This window comes from Oryza glaberrima, chromosome 3, assembly GCF_000147395.1.
Source record: "Oryza glaberrima chromosome 3, OglaRS2, whole genome shotgun sequence".
Lineage (NCBI taxonomy): Eukaryota > Viridiplantae > Streptophyta > Magnoliopsida > Poales > Poaceae > Oryza > Oryza glaberrima.
Window position 1 is genome coordinate 35073688 of NC_068328.1, and position 16975 is coordinate 35090662.

At 42.2% G+C, this 16975-nt stretch overlaps 2 protein-coding genes across 2 annotated transcripts; both read left to right on the top strand.

Annotated features, from left to right (window-relative positions):
* Nucleotides 1-1513: 1513 nt before the first annotated feature.
* On the top strand, nucleotides 1514-3295 carry LOC127768521 (protein TORNADO 2-like). Its single transcript, XM_052294117.1, is given in 2 exon segments — nucleotides 1514-2191; nucleotides 2832-3295. Coding segments are annotated over 2 exon segments (1023 nt in total). The 3' UTR covers nucleotides 3177-3295.
* A 4305-nt stretch (nucleotides 3296-7600) lies between these two features.
* Nucleotides 7601-9484, top strand: LOC127768422 (tetraspanin-3-like). Its single transcript, XM_052294003.1, has 2 exons — nucleotides 7601-8765; nucleotides 9122-9484. The coding sequence occupies exons 1-2, from the start codon at nucleotides 8070-8072 to the stop codon at nucleotides 9401-9403; spliced, it is 978 nt and encodes a 325-aa protein (XP_052149963.1). The 5' UTR covers nucleotides 7601-8069; the 3' UTR covers nucleotides 9404-9484.
* Nucleotides 9485-16975: the final 7491 nt, after the last annotated feature.

Genomic DNA, 16975 nt, shown 5'->3' on the forward strand with positions numbered 1-16975 from the left:
GTTAAATTGACCAAATTTATAAAAAATTTAGCAACATATAAAATATAAAATTAGTTTTATTAAATCAAAAATTGAATATATTTTGATAATATATTTTTTTCGTTAAAAATACTACTATACTTTTCTAGAAACTAGCTTGGTCAAACTTAACGAGTTTATTTTATGGCGCCTCGCCACTATACTCTGTAAGCTCACCTGATCAATCATCTGATCAATCATCCGGCCAGTACCTGACTTTAACTTCAAAGCAAGTTTCGCGCCTTTTGCCCCGGCCTCTTCACCACCGACGCGACCGTTGTTGCATGATCCACCGCCATTTCACCGATGCTTTCCCAGCTCTCCCAATCTAAAACTTTTCAGAGTAGCATATCACAAGTTAGAGGGTATTTGGATCCAGGAACTAAATTTTAGTCCATGTCCCATCGAATGTTTGGACACTAATTTAGAGTAGATGCTTGATTCAAACTAAGGCTGTGTTTAGATATTAGGCGTGTAAAGTTTTAGTGTATCACATCAGATATGCGGCCACACATTATAAGTATTAAATGTAGTCTAATAATAAAACAAATTACAGAATCCGCCTGTAAACCGTGAGATGAATTTATTTAAGCCTAATTAATCCGTCATTAACAAATGTTTACTGTAACACCACATTGTCAAATCATGGCGTAATTAGGCTTAAAAGATTCGTCTCACAATTTACACACCATTTGTGTAATTAGTTATTTTTTTTTGTTTATATCAAATATTTCATGCATGTGTCCAAACATTCTATGTGACATGGTGTAAAATTTTGCTAGGGGATCTAAACAAACCCTAATCCATGCTTGGCATCAAACATTAATAGGTTGGTGGATGATCACCTTTCACTTTGTGTAGTTTCCTTGGGGAGAAATCCTGGAACAAATTAAAGCAAAGCACATATATAATATGCGTCATCTATATATGTCTAATGTTTCTTTCTTTCATTCCTTCCCCACAAAGAGTGGCCATGGACTATTCCCTGCTTGTTCTTTTGTGACAAAGAAGCTTTGTGCCCCAACTTCCCATAGCTATGTGTCCATGTCTTTTGCTACTCATTTTCTCTTTTTTTTTCACTCCTAAGTATATGCAGTATAAGGTATGCTCGGAGCTTCAGATGAGATATTGATATAAGGATGGGGCTCAAAAGGAGAGAATGGGAGAGTGGCACTAGTGCACTGCAATGCAAATAAAGAGATCCCCTGGTTGGATGGATGGATGGGGATGTTGCACTGCATCTGCATTGCTGCTTGCATATGCTTCAGTTGTTATCAGTAGCACGGCAAGAATCTATATATGTACTGCGGGGAAGAGGATGTTCATTGTACTACTAGTACATGTTTTTAACAATAACAATACTACATAAAAGTGGCCAGTTCTAAAAAGATGCTTGATTGGGAGATGCGGTAGCTTCATCATGCATCCAATCCACTTGAGCCAATTGACTGCTCCTAAAAGCAATATATAAGCAGACCATCGTCTAGCTAAGCTTATGATCATGAGCAAATCCTAATAAAATCCCTCGCTCACCCATAGGAAAATCGGAGCAACGAGTGAGAGAGAGAGAGAGATGAACTTCGGGCTTAGAGAACAGAGAGCATTTGCGAGAATGCCACTAGAAGACCGAGTGAGGTTGATAAAGGGGAAGTCCGTGGTGCTGACGTGCGTAGCGTCGTTCATCCTACTGGTGGGCGGTAGCATCAATGCCCCCAAGACTTGCACCGGCGGCATGTTTTTGGGGCCTATAATCGCTATCGGCTTCTTCCTCATTGTCATCTTCGTGGTGGGTTCGTTTGGCCTGAAGAAGAACGATGATGGAATCTACGCATGCTACCTCCTCTGTCTGTTCTTCGCAATCCTCCTCCTCCTCGTCTTCATCATCTTTGGATACGTTGCCGTGGGAGGCATCGTCTTCAGGGATGCATCGAATGGCCGAGAGTACAATCTCAAGGAGTGCAAGCGGGGGTGGCTTAGGGGTCACGTCACCCACTCGCAGCATTTCTGGGCAACAATTAGCGCGTGCCTCCGCCGCAGCCATGTCTGCAAGGGCATGACTGACCTGGTACGCGACCCAAACACCGGCATTTTTGTTCCCCGCCCATCCCCCTACGAAAGGTGGGCCAAGAGGCACGGGCTGGACGCCGACCCGCGTGTAATGTCCCCTGTCGAGGTACGTACCGCCTTATTCTCTACTCCATCCCTCCGTCTCAAAATATAACAACCGGATAGGACACACTTTAATACAACGAATCTAGACATATTGTATTAGGATATGTCCCATCTAGTATAAGGTTGATATATTTTGGAACGGAGGGAGTATCATTCGCATGCACACCTATAAACTAGCGAGAAGCTCGCGCGACCTCCCCCGCGTGACTGGACACGTGTCGCACGTGAAGAGAAGGGCGGCGAACACTAATTGCATAAATGAGAGCTAATCCGCGAGATAATTTTTTTAAGACTAATTAATCAGTAATTAGCACATATTTACTGTAGCATCATATAAGCTAATCATGGATTAATTAGGTTCAATAGATTCGTCTCGCAAATTAGTCTAGGGTTTTATGTTTAATACTTATAATTAGTATCCAAATATCCGATGTAACAGGGACTAAAATATTTTAGCCCTATCCAAACTCCCCCTTATTACAGGTTGTGTTTAGCTTTACCCTGAGTTCCCAACTCACATCTCTTGTTATTTTACCTAGATAACTATCCTATCACATTGATGTGGAAAATTAAGTTGTGTAATATGTACAAATAAGATGGAATATGATTATTAAAACTAAAAAAATGACTTGCATCTACAGTCTGGATGCTGCAAGCCACCATCATCGTGTGGATTAACATATGTGAATGGAACGACGTGGATATCGACACCAGCATCAGCAGGTGCCCCAGCTGCCGTTGCCCAAGTAACCAACAACAACAAGGACGACGACTGCAGCCGGTGGAGCAACGACCATCAAACGCTTTGCTTCCAGTGCGACTCGTGCAAGGCTGGCTTCCTCCGCCACACCACTCATGCCTGGAATGTGGCTGCCATCTATATCATTATCGCCTTCATCGGGCTCATTATATCTATATCAGCTTGCTCTCTGCCACCCTGGGGAGATCAACTAACTGGGAATAATAATGTTGGAAGATCACGATGACTAGTATCTCTGTGTGTGTGCGCGCGTGAAAATCTGAAGCTTAATTCATTTACTTTTTGCCTGCAAGTGCGTGGTGTGTAATGGTGCTATATATAAAGGCCTGGTCCTTAATTAATTTGTTAAAGATTTTACTGAAACTAGCTACTCTCTCCGTTTTATATTATAAGTCGTTTGACTTTCTTACTAGTCAAACTTTGTTAAGTTTGACCAAATTTATAGAAAAATTTAGATAATCTAAATTATCAAATTAGTTTCGTTAAATCTAAAATTAAATATATTTTGATAATATGTATTTTTTACGTTGAAATACTACTATACTCTTCTAGAAACTTGATCAAACTTAACAAGTTCATGGTGCCTTGCCACTATACTCTCCCAGCACACTTGTGCTTTGTCGTCATCATGGTTACATTGTGGTGTCCTCTGTCCTTGATAAGGGATGTTAGGTCCCGATCTTCTAATAGGTACTGATAAACAGTCGATTTGTGCGGAGTCGTGACACAACTCGATCCGGCTTTTGAACGAACACGCTACTGAGGCTCGCAATCACAAAACCACGTCTCCTCTGATTATCAACCGTGCCGAAACCCGGTTGACCTCGCCTAGAAGGCTAATCCCTGTATGCAAATCGAAGAACACAAACAAGAACAAGATATATTGCAACCAAATTGCATATGAATGATTAAACACTCGAATTTGGGGTTCTACAAACCGATCTAGCGGCGAAACTGTTCTTGACAGAATAATATAAGCAAAACTTGACTCTAAAAGATGACGGCTACTGAATAAATATGATTAGGGACGTCATAGGGTTGCCCTAGCGCGCACACCCCCTGGGCTTACAAGGCCCAAAACTTTCCCACACACACAAACTTCCAACTTTTCTGTCACATCGTTCCAATTTTAACTAAACTTCCAATTTTAGCGTGAACTAAACACACCCTAAGGAGAAATAGGACTATATTTTAATTCTAAAAAAAATATAGGACTATATTTTTGGCAATAACTAGGGGAAAGCCTGGAAGCTTTCATGGACACTGATGTCACAAACTGCACACTTTGTTGCTAATCAAAGATGCTGTACTGTTAGCGATCAGACTTGGCTGCATTTTCAGTCACGTGATATTTTGACAGCAATTATTTGATCATTGCACACATCCGCAAGCCATCAAGACGATCTGGAAACGGGAAAGATCTGGTAGACACTATTGAATCGCAAAACCACGAAGCTATGGATCACCAAAAAGATGCAAAAGATTAGCCCTAACCGCACCGTGATTAAGCAGTTGTCTGCGACGTAACCAGTCTCACTTTGCATAGTATTACGGTCTGATCCAAAGAGAGAGTATAAAGCTAGGTTGTTCCTGACAATCAAACTTGTTCCTGACATTACACTATCTCACCCGTCCGTCACTAAGGTGACTAACTAAAGCTATATCATCTCTCAAAATATCGTTCAGATGGTCTTCCAGCATCCTTTTGTAGCATTCATCCAAAAGATCGTTCTTGTTGAGATCAATCGTAGCATGTACAGTGAAATCAGATTAGAAACATAAGCATCTGTCTGAACAGAGAAATCAGGCAGCCCATTAGTATGCTTTCCTAAGACTATATTCCTCAATTACCAAATCAAACACGTCTGCAAACTGAGGATTTCGCTGCGCCGAGCCGCCGGCCGCGCCGCCAACGATTTTTGCCGCGCCGCTGCCTGCCGGGAGGAAGCGAAAACCTGCATCAGGGAGAGATGCGGTTCCTACGTCGGGGCGAGATGCGATGCGTCGGACCTGATGCGAAGAAGCGAAGAAAACATCCCATACCAAAATTACCCCTAAACTATATTAGGAGATTACTAATCTATCCTATAAAATTAATGGTCGAGATTAATTCTACTTGTGGTAGAATACTTCAAGTAGAGAGCACCAGAGCGTAACTCTTCTCCAGAATATACAAATCGGTCACCTGCTCCACTCAATTTACAGGCATAACGCTATCTACTTTCATATTTAGAGCGAGTACAATAGCAGGCTACAAGTCAGCTGTAAGCACACGTGGAGGAGAGAAGAGAAGAGAAGAGAAGAGAGAGAAGGAAAGGGGGCTACAGATTTGTAGCAAGCTGCAGCACGGACTCCAATACGTTGTATGTGTATGAGAGGTGGGACCATATATTAATAATTTATATATAACTATTGTATGAATGAGCTATTAGATTGGCTATAGATGAATTAGAGCTAGTAATTGGCTATACTATTAAACTTGCTCTTAGTGATGGTTTATTAATGTATGACCTGGATAGAACCTTCGCAGGCAGGCCAATTTCCTAACAGTTTCCATGGTGTAAAGCAGTAGTAAAGAAGAAAAGGTATACGCCGAGCTTTATAGAGAAAGCATAAAGTGTCTACAAGGTAACTGCTGGGAACTCCAGCTTACAAGACAAGACGGATCAAATCTTTCAAGCTCATGATGTTCTTACAGGCATTGAGGTTTGGAGTTGGCCTCGTCGCCGAATTGCAAACACCTGGACGAAGAAGACAACGGCCAGCCTCGGCCCGTCCCCTGGTAAGTTGTACTGCTACAGATGTACCTCTTCCTTCTCTAGTCGTTGTTGCCTAAAATTATGAGAAACAGCTGGTTGGTAGTTAGATTTTAAAAATTTAGAAAGGCTGAGTTTCGCAGCTTCTAGCATCTAGTTTATTTTATGAATTCTACAACTACAGTTTCTGAGAATCTGGACAAAAAGCTAGACTGTTTGGGGAGCTTCTTATTCTGGGAGAAGCTGGAGCAGTTAGAAGTTGGATATTTTTTTACCATGTCAGAATGTCACTATAATGTCTTAATAATAGTTTTTTCGTCTTAAAATATAGCAACCTAAAATCGAATGAGACACGTTCTAGTAATATGAACGTAGACATGTCCCGTTCAGATTTATGGTATATGATATATCTCATCCGATCCTTGTATTTTTAGACAGAGGTGGTATAGTAGAGCCCCATTGAATGTGATTTCATAATATTTTTAACATTCGTTTTTAAGTCGTTAAAAATAAATATATAACAGTTTTATATATAAATTAATTTGGCTCAATTACGTATTAGAAAATATGGGTAAGTGGGCAACCGATGGGGACAGTAGTTTAGTGGCGTCATCCTGCCAAGGAGCCTGGAGGTCAGCACTGACGTTGCTGGAGGTGAGTAGCCATGGGCCCATGGCATGTACTGGCCGGCGGCCGGCGCGTACGCTTCCAAAGTCTCTGTGCGACGTGTTTCTTTCCTGTTTTTTTTCTCTTTTTTTTTCGCGTTCACGTTTCTTTTTTTTTTTCTTTTTTCATCTCAACTTTTAAAAACTTTCAACTTAGATTTGAAACGTTCAACTTAGATTTGAAAAATTACAACTCAAAATTTAAAAACTTTCAACTTAAAATTTAAAATTTTGAAGTCAAATTTTTGAAAACTTTCAACTTTTCATCTTAATTTTTAAAAACTTTCAACTGAAATTTGAAACTTTCAATTGAGATTTAAAAACTTTCAATTCAAATTTTAAAAACTTTTAACTCAAAATACAAAAACTTCTAACTCGGATTTGAAAACTTTCAAATCGCATTTTGAAAATTTTCAAAATCAATTGTTTTTATTTTTATTGAGAAATTACTGTAGCATTTTCACTAATCACCATGATTAAAATTAATATCAAGATTAGTGACATCGTCACACACGTCGTTGTCGCTATTGAGGAGGCGGAGGCCCGCGTGTACGCGAGTTAGCGTCCTCGCGCCGTCGCGCGTGCGTCAGCTAGCCATGCCCTGATATGAGAGTCTCAACTTGTGGCTGCTTTATTGTGTTACCGGTGACCGACGACTTGGACCGTCAAATGCCTCGTCGCGCACTAGTGGAAATTAAGGCAGACGCGTGAGCTCGTTTTATAATACTGAAATACTTTCTCCATTTCAGTGAACAGAGGGAGTATAGTTTTTTCTGTCACATACTCATGTGGAAATACTCCCTCCGTTTCAAAATGTTTGATACTGTTGATTTTTTTTCACATATTTGATCGTTCGTCTTATTTAAAAAGATTTGTAAAATATGTAAAACTATGTGTACATAAAAGTATATTTAATAATGAATCAAATGATATGAAAAGAATAAATAATTACTTAAATTTTTTTAAATAAGACGAACGATCAAACATGTACTTAAAAAGTCAACGGTGTCAAACATTTTGAAACGGAGGGAGTATCATACTAGTCCCTATACAAATATTTTTCTTTTCTTTTTGTTACTTTATGCACCCTAGACACTATGCATGCGGTGGAAAAGTTTGGGAGTTGGGGACCCTCGATTTCTGCTAAACGACATGACTTTTGAAAAAAAGAAAATCATCGGATTTTCTTAGAATACCTTTGTTAAAATTAATTTTTAACTTTCCCATTATCGGCATTGACCTCAGCTCAGACGAGGTGACGAATCCTAGCAAAAACCTTGTTGCTTTCAATATAAGCAGAGTCTTTTGACCTTTTCTCAAAAAAAAAAAAGACGAGGTGACGAAGCTGAGTCTAAAGGTGATTCGATTCATCATGCTATGCAGTCCACTTGAGTCACAGGACTAGCTAGCTAGCTATTCTTCCCGAATGGACAAACGTACCGTTGCAATATACTTTCTCCGTTTTAAAATATTTAACACCGTTGACTTTTTAGCACATGTTTGACCATTCGTTTTATTAAAAAAAATTATAAAATATGTTAAACTATATGTGTACATGAAAGTATATTTAACAATGAATCAAATGAAATAAAAAGAATAAATAATTACTTAAATTTTTTAAATAAGACGAATGGTTAAACACGTAGTAAAAAGTGTTAAACATTTTAAAAGGAAAGAAGTATATATAAGCAGCCGAGCATGCATATATACTCTATGTATCGTTGGGAGCAACGTACATACACTGAAATTCCCACCTGCAGGCTCATCGATCATCTGTTTTGTGGGAGAGAGAGAGATATCATAGTCATAGAGATGAGTAGTAATATTGGGATGAGGATGGGGGCGATAGAATATAGGCGATTTATGAGCATGAGTCGAGAAGAACAAGCGAGGCACTTGGTGGGCATGGGTGTTGTGCTGACGTTGATCACGTCGATCCTAATACTGTGTACCGCCACCCGTGCCCCGACGCATTGCACCCGTGGCGTCTTCTTGTGGCCCTGTATCGCGATCGGCCTCTTCTTCATGGTCGTCTTCATCTTGGGCCTGTGCGCCGCGAAGAACAACAACGAGGATCTCTTCGCCTGCCACCTCCTCGGCGTGTTCATCGCCATCCTCGCCCTCATCGGCTTCATCATCTTCGGTTACGTGGCCATCGGACCAGGCATCGACCTCAGCGATGTGAAGGCACGCGAGTACAATCTGGACGACTACAAGAGTGGGTGGCTCAGGGCTCGTGTGGACGACGCCGCGTGCTGGGCAACAACCAGCGCCTGCCTCCGCGGCGACAGGGGCGCCGGGTGCAACGCCATGACGAAACTGGTCCGTGACCCAGACTCCGGCTTGTTCGTCCCCGACGGCGGGCGCTGGCACGCCGACATGTCACCTATCCAGGTATGTATTTTTGGGATGGATCATGGATGGAGTTTAGTACTAGTAGATACTCACTCCGTTTTAAAATGTTTGACACCGTTGACTTTTTAGCACATGTTTGAACGTTCGTCTTATTAAAAACTTTCGTGAAATATGTAAAATTATATGCCTACATAAAAATATTATTAACAATGAATCAAATGATAGGAAAATAATTAATAATTACTTAAATTTTTTGAATAAGACGAACAATTAAACATGTGCTAAAAAATCAACGGCGTCAAACATTTTGAAACGGAAGGAGTAGTTTACAATTACATACTACTATCAATTGGAACCTCTCCCTGGTAGCTTATTATAATTAACTGAATATATAGTCTGGATGCTGCAAGCCACCATCATCGTGTGGATTCACATATGTCAACGGGACGACGTGGACACCAACACCAGCAGCAGCAACAAACAACGTCGACTGCAGCAGGTGGAGCAACGACCAACAAAAGCTCTGCTTCCAGTGCGATTCATGCAAGGCAGGCTTCCTCGACCACACCAGGAAGGCCTGGAGCTCGGCTGCCTTCTTTCCCATTTACTGCTTGATCTCGGCCATTCTTTCATGCTGGTCAGGTTTACGATATGGATCAGGGGTTATCCATCAATAAGTTGCTATCTTCCTTTGTTTACTTTTAACATGTTTAGGCTTTGAGCCAACAACTTTATAATAAATAATTGTTCCTTTGTTTATTTCTGTCATGTTTGGGCTTCCAGCCAAAAACTTTATAATAGGAGACTGTAGCTTCTCTTGAAGCAAAAGCCAGATTTAATACTACATTCATTATCTAAACTATAAAAGCCAGACTCCGGCTCCCAGCGGAGTGATGACGAGCTGGTCTCCCTCCCGCCCGCCGGAGGCCAGCCGCTTCCCCGGCGGTCGGTGCGGCGGTGACGGACGACGCCATTTTCCCCTTCACTTGCAGGTCGAGCGGAGAAGGAAGAGGGGGGGGGGGGAGGGGGTGTTTTAGGGCTTTGGACACGGCGGACTCGAAGAAGGCTGAATTAAGTTGGGCCCGGAAGGGCTTGCAGTGTACGTGAGGCCCGGCCAATCCAAGCAGCCCTCTAGCTGGAGAATAGGTTCGCTTAACTATCGACCAATCTAATTTGTATCCTTCAACCCGATATCTCGATCCCAACTATAAAAACAGATGCAATTTAACTCCTTTAATAATTTTAGAGGTATTCCTGGTTTTGCTGATGTGGCATCTACATGGCAGTGTTACATTGGTCTATGTTATTGATATGGCACTTAGGTGGCATTAGAATTAAAAACATATATGTGGGTCCCATTCATCACTCACCCAAAAAAAAGAGGGCTGCTATACAATGGAATCCTGTTGTGACGAGATGATACCGGTTAGGTATGAGATCCTGATACCTCTGAGGTATCATGTCTTGATATCTAACCGGTATCATGTGATACTTGTGAGGTATCAAGTGATACCTATAAGGTACCAGACGATTCCTATTACGTATCAGGTGATACCTGTGCGATTCCTACAACGTATTAGGTGATATTTCGATTCCTACCACGTATTAGGAGATACTTGCGAGGTATCAGGAGCCGGGCACCAAAGCATCGTCGCCGGTGATCCCACCGTCCACGCCGGAGCTCGTCGCCAGCAGCCACATCCTCCACCATCCACGCCACGTCGGAGCTCGTCGCCAGTGGTCGCGTCCTCCGTCATCTAAGCCCCACGCCGAAGCTCGTCACCGGCGGCCACATCCTCCACCGTCCACGCCACGTCAGAGCTCATCGCCAGCGCCCGCGTCATCCGTCATCCACGCTCCACACCGGAGCTTGTCGCTGGTGGCCGCATCCTCCATCGTCCACGCCATGTCGGAGCTCGTCGCCGGCGGCCACGCCCTTCGTCATCCACGTCACACGCCGGAGAGAGCCCCTTCCTCTTCTCCGGCGATTTGCTCCCTGATGGAGCGGCGAGGTGAGGCGAGGCGAGGCAGCGGGGGCCTTCTCCGACGAGCTCCTCTCTCTCTCTCTCCTTCTTTCGCTAGTAAGCCCCCTTCTTCCTTCGCTGCCGCATGCTGCCGTTGCGCTGCTCTGCTGCCCCGCTTAGTGCTATGAGACAAAGAAGAAGACGATACCGTCACAGGTGCTGAGAACGAGATACCGGTATCTAGCTTTTCCGAAAGAAAATTGTGGGGAAAACTAATTAAGGTTGTAAAGTAAGTAAAAGCGAAGAAGACTAGGCATATTTTTTCTTCGATACTTTATTCATCGGTTAACCCAGGTTTTATAGCCTGTGATAATAAAAAGGTTACAATAATTGTGCTCAATCAACACTGATTACAAGCTCTAAGTTCAGGAACGTACACGAGCAACGACAAAATGAATGACGTAAATAGTGCCTAAAGCGCACTAGTGTATCAGATGTATTCGAACTGTACGTGCGGCTTATACTGTATATATATGGGCCGGTCGACCGTAATTGTGATGTACGTGCGGCCTATTATGCTGGAGCGGGAATGTCACTCGCATGATATGTTCATCTAAGGTCCTTTAACTTGTCAACGAATTCAATTTTCGTCCTTCAACCAGAAAACTAGTTACAACGGATCTGTCAACCGTCGAAACTAGTTTAGACGAAGTCCCTTGGCCGTTTTGGCTAACGTGACGGTCTTCATCTAACATGGCATTGACATAACGCTTACGTGACAATTCGATCCGAAAAATAATAAACTCAGTGAGACCCACATGTCAGTTTCACACCCAAATTAATAAGAAATGGTGGGGCACATGTGGGCCTCACATGTCATTCCCACTTCTCTTCGTCTTCCTCCTCCTCTCTCCAAGCACGACGGAGAGTCAACGCGGGGAGGGTTGGGATCGCCACCACCACGCGGCGGCGGCGCTGGTATTCTCGTGCAGTGGCGATCACGGAGGAGGGAACCTACCGCACATCCTCCTCCCCCGGCCGGGGAGGTCACGACATAGACGGATCATCCGATCACTGCAGCCAACTTCAGAGCTCTCGTAGGTGTTCGTCCATTTGTGACAGTAGCAAGAGAAGTGGTAAGTTTGTAGTGTTGCTGCCATGGCCGACTACTGTTCCCGGCTGCCGTCATCGCCTGCGTCGTCCTCCTCGTTCTCTCCGGCGGGGTGGCGTTGGCGGCGGCGTGCCGAGGGGTTGGAGCCAGAGGCAGCCAGCCGACCGTCAGCATGGGTCCCACATGTCAAGGCCTATTCACCTCTCTCTCTCTCTTTCTTCCTCCCTTGTTCCCATCTCACTAGGCAACGAGCAGTGAGTGAGGAGAAGGCCGGCCAACGATCGACGGGCGGTGCCGGTGAGGCGACCGGAGGCCGTTTTGCTCAAGCGGGACCATGACACGACGTACGTCCTGTGGAGAAACTCGATGCATATAGCAATTAAAACACGCCCTACAGTGCTGGCATGAGATCATTGACCAGATGGCGATAGGCACAATAGATAAGAGACAAAAAAAAAGGTTGTTTCGTTGGAAGCTACTGTACTTCTATTAAGCTAGGTAGGGCGCGGGAGAACATGCAAAACGATATACTCCATATTACTCTCTTCCTTTCAGCTTATAATATGTCTTGACTTTAGTTAAAGTCAAACCACTTTAAATTTAGCTAAGTTTAAAATAATATTTATATTACCAAATTAGTTTAATTATAAATATATCTCTTCTCTACTATTATAAGAATTGAAGATGTTTTTACCGGTATTATAGTACGTCATCCGTGTATGAGTCGATTTTTAAGTTCGCTTGTTTTTGGAAATACATATCTATATTTGAGTCGGTTTTTAATATCGTTCACTTTTGGTAATACTAAAGGAATCATATAAGAAATCTGTTTAAAAAAACTCGCATGCTAACTCGAGACAATTAGAATTCTAACTTCAACTCATGATTTTCTAAAATATATATATCCAAGCAAACTCCCACGATAAATTTTATCTTAACTAAACCATACAACAGATTAAAATAGACTTCACCCATTGTAACGTACGGGTATTTTTTCTAGTTTTTTAATAAATTTGTCTTGAGTTAAAAATATTTTTTTCTATAAATATCGTTAAACTTGAAGTAGTTTGATTTTGATAAAGTAAAAATATACTATAACCTAAAACGGAGCGAGGATATTACAAGATTGGACAGTACGTATACTGCACTTAATCGGCCAGTAGTAGTATGTCATCGATCGATCGTGTCCTGTTGCATGCGTCTGCCGTGTTCTGGTTTCTGGTAGGACGAACTAGATTCTATCAAATCGAATCGATCAAAGGCAAATTAAAGGCATGCATGGGACGGCGTGAATATATATGTACTGTAGAGGTAGAGGCGTATCCGGCCGGCCGGGTGGTCCTAGAAAGCCAGGCAGCCATAGCCGGGCACGCAATGCATACTGCAGCCCGGCCAATCAGTGGCAGTAGGCTGCAACTGCAAGCAAAGCAAGTTCGTACTACTGGCTGCATCGTGTAATACTCCCTCCGTGTCATATTAAAATTCGTTTGATTTTTTTTCAAACTTTATTAAGTTTAATTAAATTTATAAAAAAAATTAGGAATATTTTAAAATATCAAATCAGTTTTTATTAAATCTAATATTAAATATATTTTGTGTTTTGAAAATACCACTATATTTTGGCACCTCCCGAGCCAAAGCGCGTTGAGGTAACCGTGACCTCTGTGAGCATGATAAGTCACGCCACGGTCCCCCTGTCACGGGCGTTCCGTCACCTCCAAAGTGAAGGGTTTGAGACCGCTGCCAATATATACGGCTCCATCTTTTCGCTTATGCTTATGTTTATCGGTCAAAATTTGAATTTTCAACCTTAAATTTGAAGCTGATTTTGAGGGTTTTTTTTATCGAAGTTTATTTTTCAGCCTTTACTTTTAGGTCGCTAATAACACGTATATAAAAGTTTTTTCACAAATTACTTGTCGTTTATAAATATACCGTTTGGTTTATTTCACAAATAAGCCAAACAATGAGCCCGATAGCGTTGGAGCGGCTACAGTCTAGCTAGTACGATGGGTGGGCATGCAGCAGTGAGCAAGCCATGGCTGCCTCCTACTGGCCGGCCAAGCCAGCCATCCTGCAGCCTACTGGTAGTAGCTAGTTGCTCCATAGTGGAAGCTGGAGTAGCTACTGATCCTCCTAGTAGAGTTAGAGTAGTAGCAGGATGAGGCAGAGGCCGCGGGCGTGCGTGTTGCAATGCAATGCATTGGGTGTTTTGGTGCGTGCATCGCCGGGGAGGGGATCGATGGTGGATGAACTGGCATGGCATCATCGATCACACCTGTGCCGGCCGGCCGGAGCTAGCGAGCGATCGAGCGAAGACGAAGAGAGAAAGTGAGAGAGATTCCTCAGCATGATTGTGTCCTGGAAGGAAGGAACAAGCATGCATGCAACCCACAAGGTCCCTCCCCAACCCAAGCTGCAATATTGCATGTTCATCGTACTACATAGGAGTACAGACCAGTAGTACTACCCTGCTTTGCTTGCTGCATGTCGCACATCGACCATCTATCTGTCTCTGCTACTGCTACACTCCTACTCCTACTCCGCGATCGATCCATCGGTGTGGCTTGGCCGTACCGTCGTCGACCCAACCACAAACGAACTGTCTCGTCCTCCTCCTCCATATCCGACCATCCGTATCAGGCCTCACCCTCTTTTTTTTTCACAAAAGCCTTGGGGATCGATATTTATTATATATCTATATCTTACAACTGCTGACGCAGATTATGGGGATTACAGAGGAAAGGAAGAATACGCTAGATTGAAAGACAATCATATTGCACTCCTGGAAACAACAAGTAAAGAAAAGGAGAAAGAGCTTATGTCTAAGCATCAAGAAAAACTCCTAGGAGACTAAGGCTGTGTTGGGGCATCCTTATACGTACCCATCTGGAACAGTAATCATGAAAAATAGAGTGGTCTATTAGCGCTTGATAAATTAAGTATTAGCTATTTTTTTTAAAAAAAAAGATTAATTTGATTTTTTAAAAGTAACTTTCGTATAAAAAATATATTTTTTTACAAAAAATACATCGTTTAGCAGATTGAAAAGCGTGCGCGTGAAAATCGAGGGAGTGAGGTTGGGAAAAAGGATGCCAAACACAGCCTAAGAGCAGGTACATTTTATATTATCTAAATCCTACATGGAAGAAAGAGAATTGGAGAGAGAGAAGGAAGCGAGCGACCATTTTGGCGCCAGCGCTAGCTGCATGTGCCTGCGCGCTTCCGAATAAAAAATACGCTTTGCGGACCCCACAACCAAACCGTCTGATCCCCTGTGTGTTCCCATCTTCATGCCTGCTTTTTCTCTTCCGCTCCGTCGAATGGTAGGCGAAATCTCCGCCGCGCCACCAAACTGCGTCGCTCACCTCAGCTGTGTTATTTTTAAACCGCACCAACCCAAAGCTTCCCCTTTCTTACATGATTCGATCAACCCCCGTGTTCGCCGCCCTTGTGGACACGAGCGTTCCTTTCTAACCTGACCTCAATTGTCAACGCCCGATAAAACCGTGAATCGATTTATACTGTAAGTGCTAACCACTAGCAGAGCTTCAAGATTTTATAACTAGGCCGACAAGTATTTGTGTCGAGAATTATATTTTCAGGTTATATAAAAGGGCATTATAGTTCGTCGTGTCGTTACATAATAATGGCATAATATAAGGTGGGTATTAGATGTAATATATACCAAGTAGATAACGGATCTAGTACCAAATGTACTAGGTTGTAACATCCCAGCCCAGGGCTTAATAGAATTGATAGGATACTCATATCAACAAGTTATAACTTCTTTTCCGGAAGTCGAACTCGAAAGAACAGGCCGGCCTGCGAGAGGCGGGACGTTACACAGGCCTCGGGTGTTGGGTACATAAACTCTCTGTCCCTAAATATTTGACGTTATTGACTTTTTTAAACATGTTGGACCGTTCGTCTTTTTTAAAAAATTTAAGTAATTAGTAATTATATTTCTATCATTTGATTCATTGTTAAATATACTTTTATGTATACATATATTTTTACATATTTCACAAGAGTTTTTAATAAGACGAACGATCAAACATGTTTAAAAATATCAACGGTGTTAAATATTTAGAGACGGAGGGAGTTTATACCAACTATTACAAACAGATCCACGATTAAAAAAGGAGGTGCATGCGCATGCAATATATTGCATATGCACTCGGTGTGAAATGGCCTACGTGCATCAGTAATGATGCAGCTAATGTCCGATCAATCGTACTAAAAGAACATCAAACACTCGATGGATGCCTGCCATGCAACCTAGGCATATTCATCAATGGCAAGTGCAAGTGCAAAGCTAGCTGCTGCTGCTGCCGCTGCACACGCTCCACTCAAAACAAATCATAGCGTGATGCAGAGGCCTATCTACTGTGCGCACACGAGTAATTATAAGTGCTCGGATTACTGTCTCTCTCTCCGACCATGCATGCTGTTCCTCAATAGCCGCTCCATCTCCTCATTAGAAAATCTCTTTTTTTGTTTTAATATATACTACTACCATTTCATATTAGGTTATTGTATTTTATATTATAGACAACTTGTCTATTACTCCCTCCGTCCTATAAAAAACCAACCTAGTATCGGATATAGACCACGAATCTAGTCATATATCTATTCAGATTTGTAGTCCTATGATGTGTCATATCCGGTACTATATTCGTTTTTCATGAGACGGATGGGAGTATCTCATAAAAGTATACACGCACCAAGATAACGTTAATTTGAATATTCTTCTTTATCTGTTGGATATATAGGCCTAATGGGAGAACGTCCACGCACGGTCTAGATGTATGCAAACACATTCGGCTTGGCCTACATGTTTCTGACCCTTTGCCCTGAAACGTTTTTACATAATAATTTTATACTATAAGCTTTTTAATATAGAATCATTCTATATAAAAGTATTTAAATCCAATCAGTATTAGAGCAGGTACAATAGCAAGCTATAAGCCAGCTACAAACATATTTTAAGGAGATAAATAAGGAGAGAGAAGAGCAGCGGGCTATAGATTTGTAGCCAGCTGTAGTACGGACTCTAAGACGCAGTGTTTGTATGATAGGTGGGACTAGATATTAATAGTGTAATATGTAACTATTGTATAAATAAGCTATTAGATTAGCTATGGATGAATTGAATCTATAAAATCGTACTT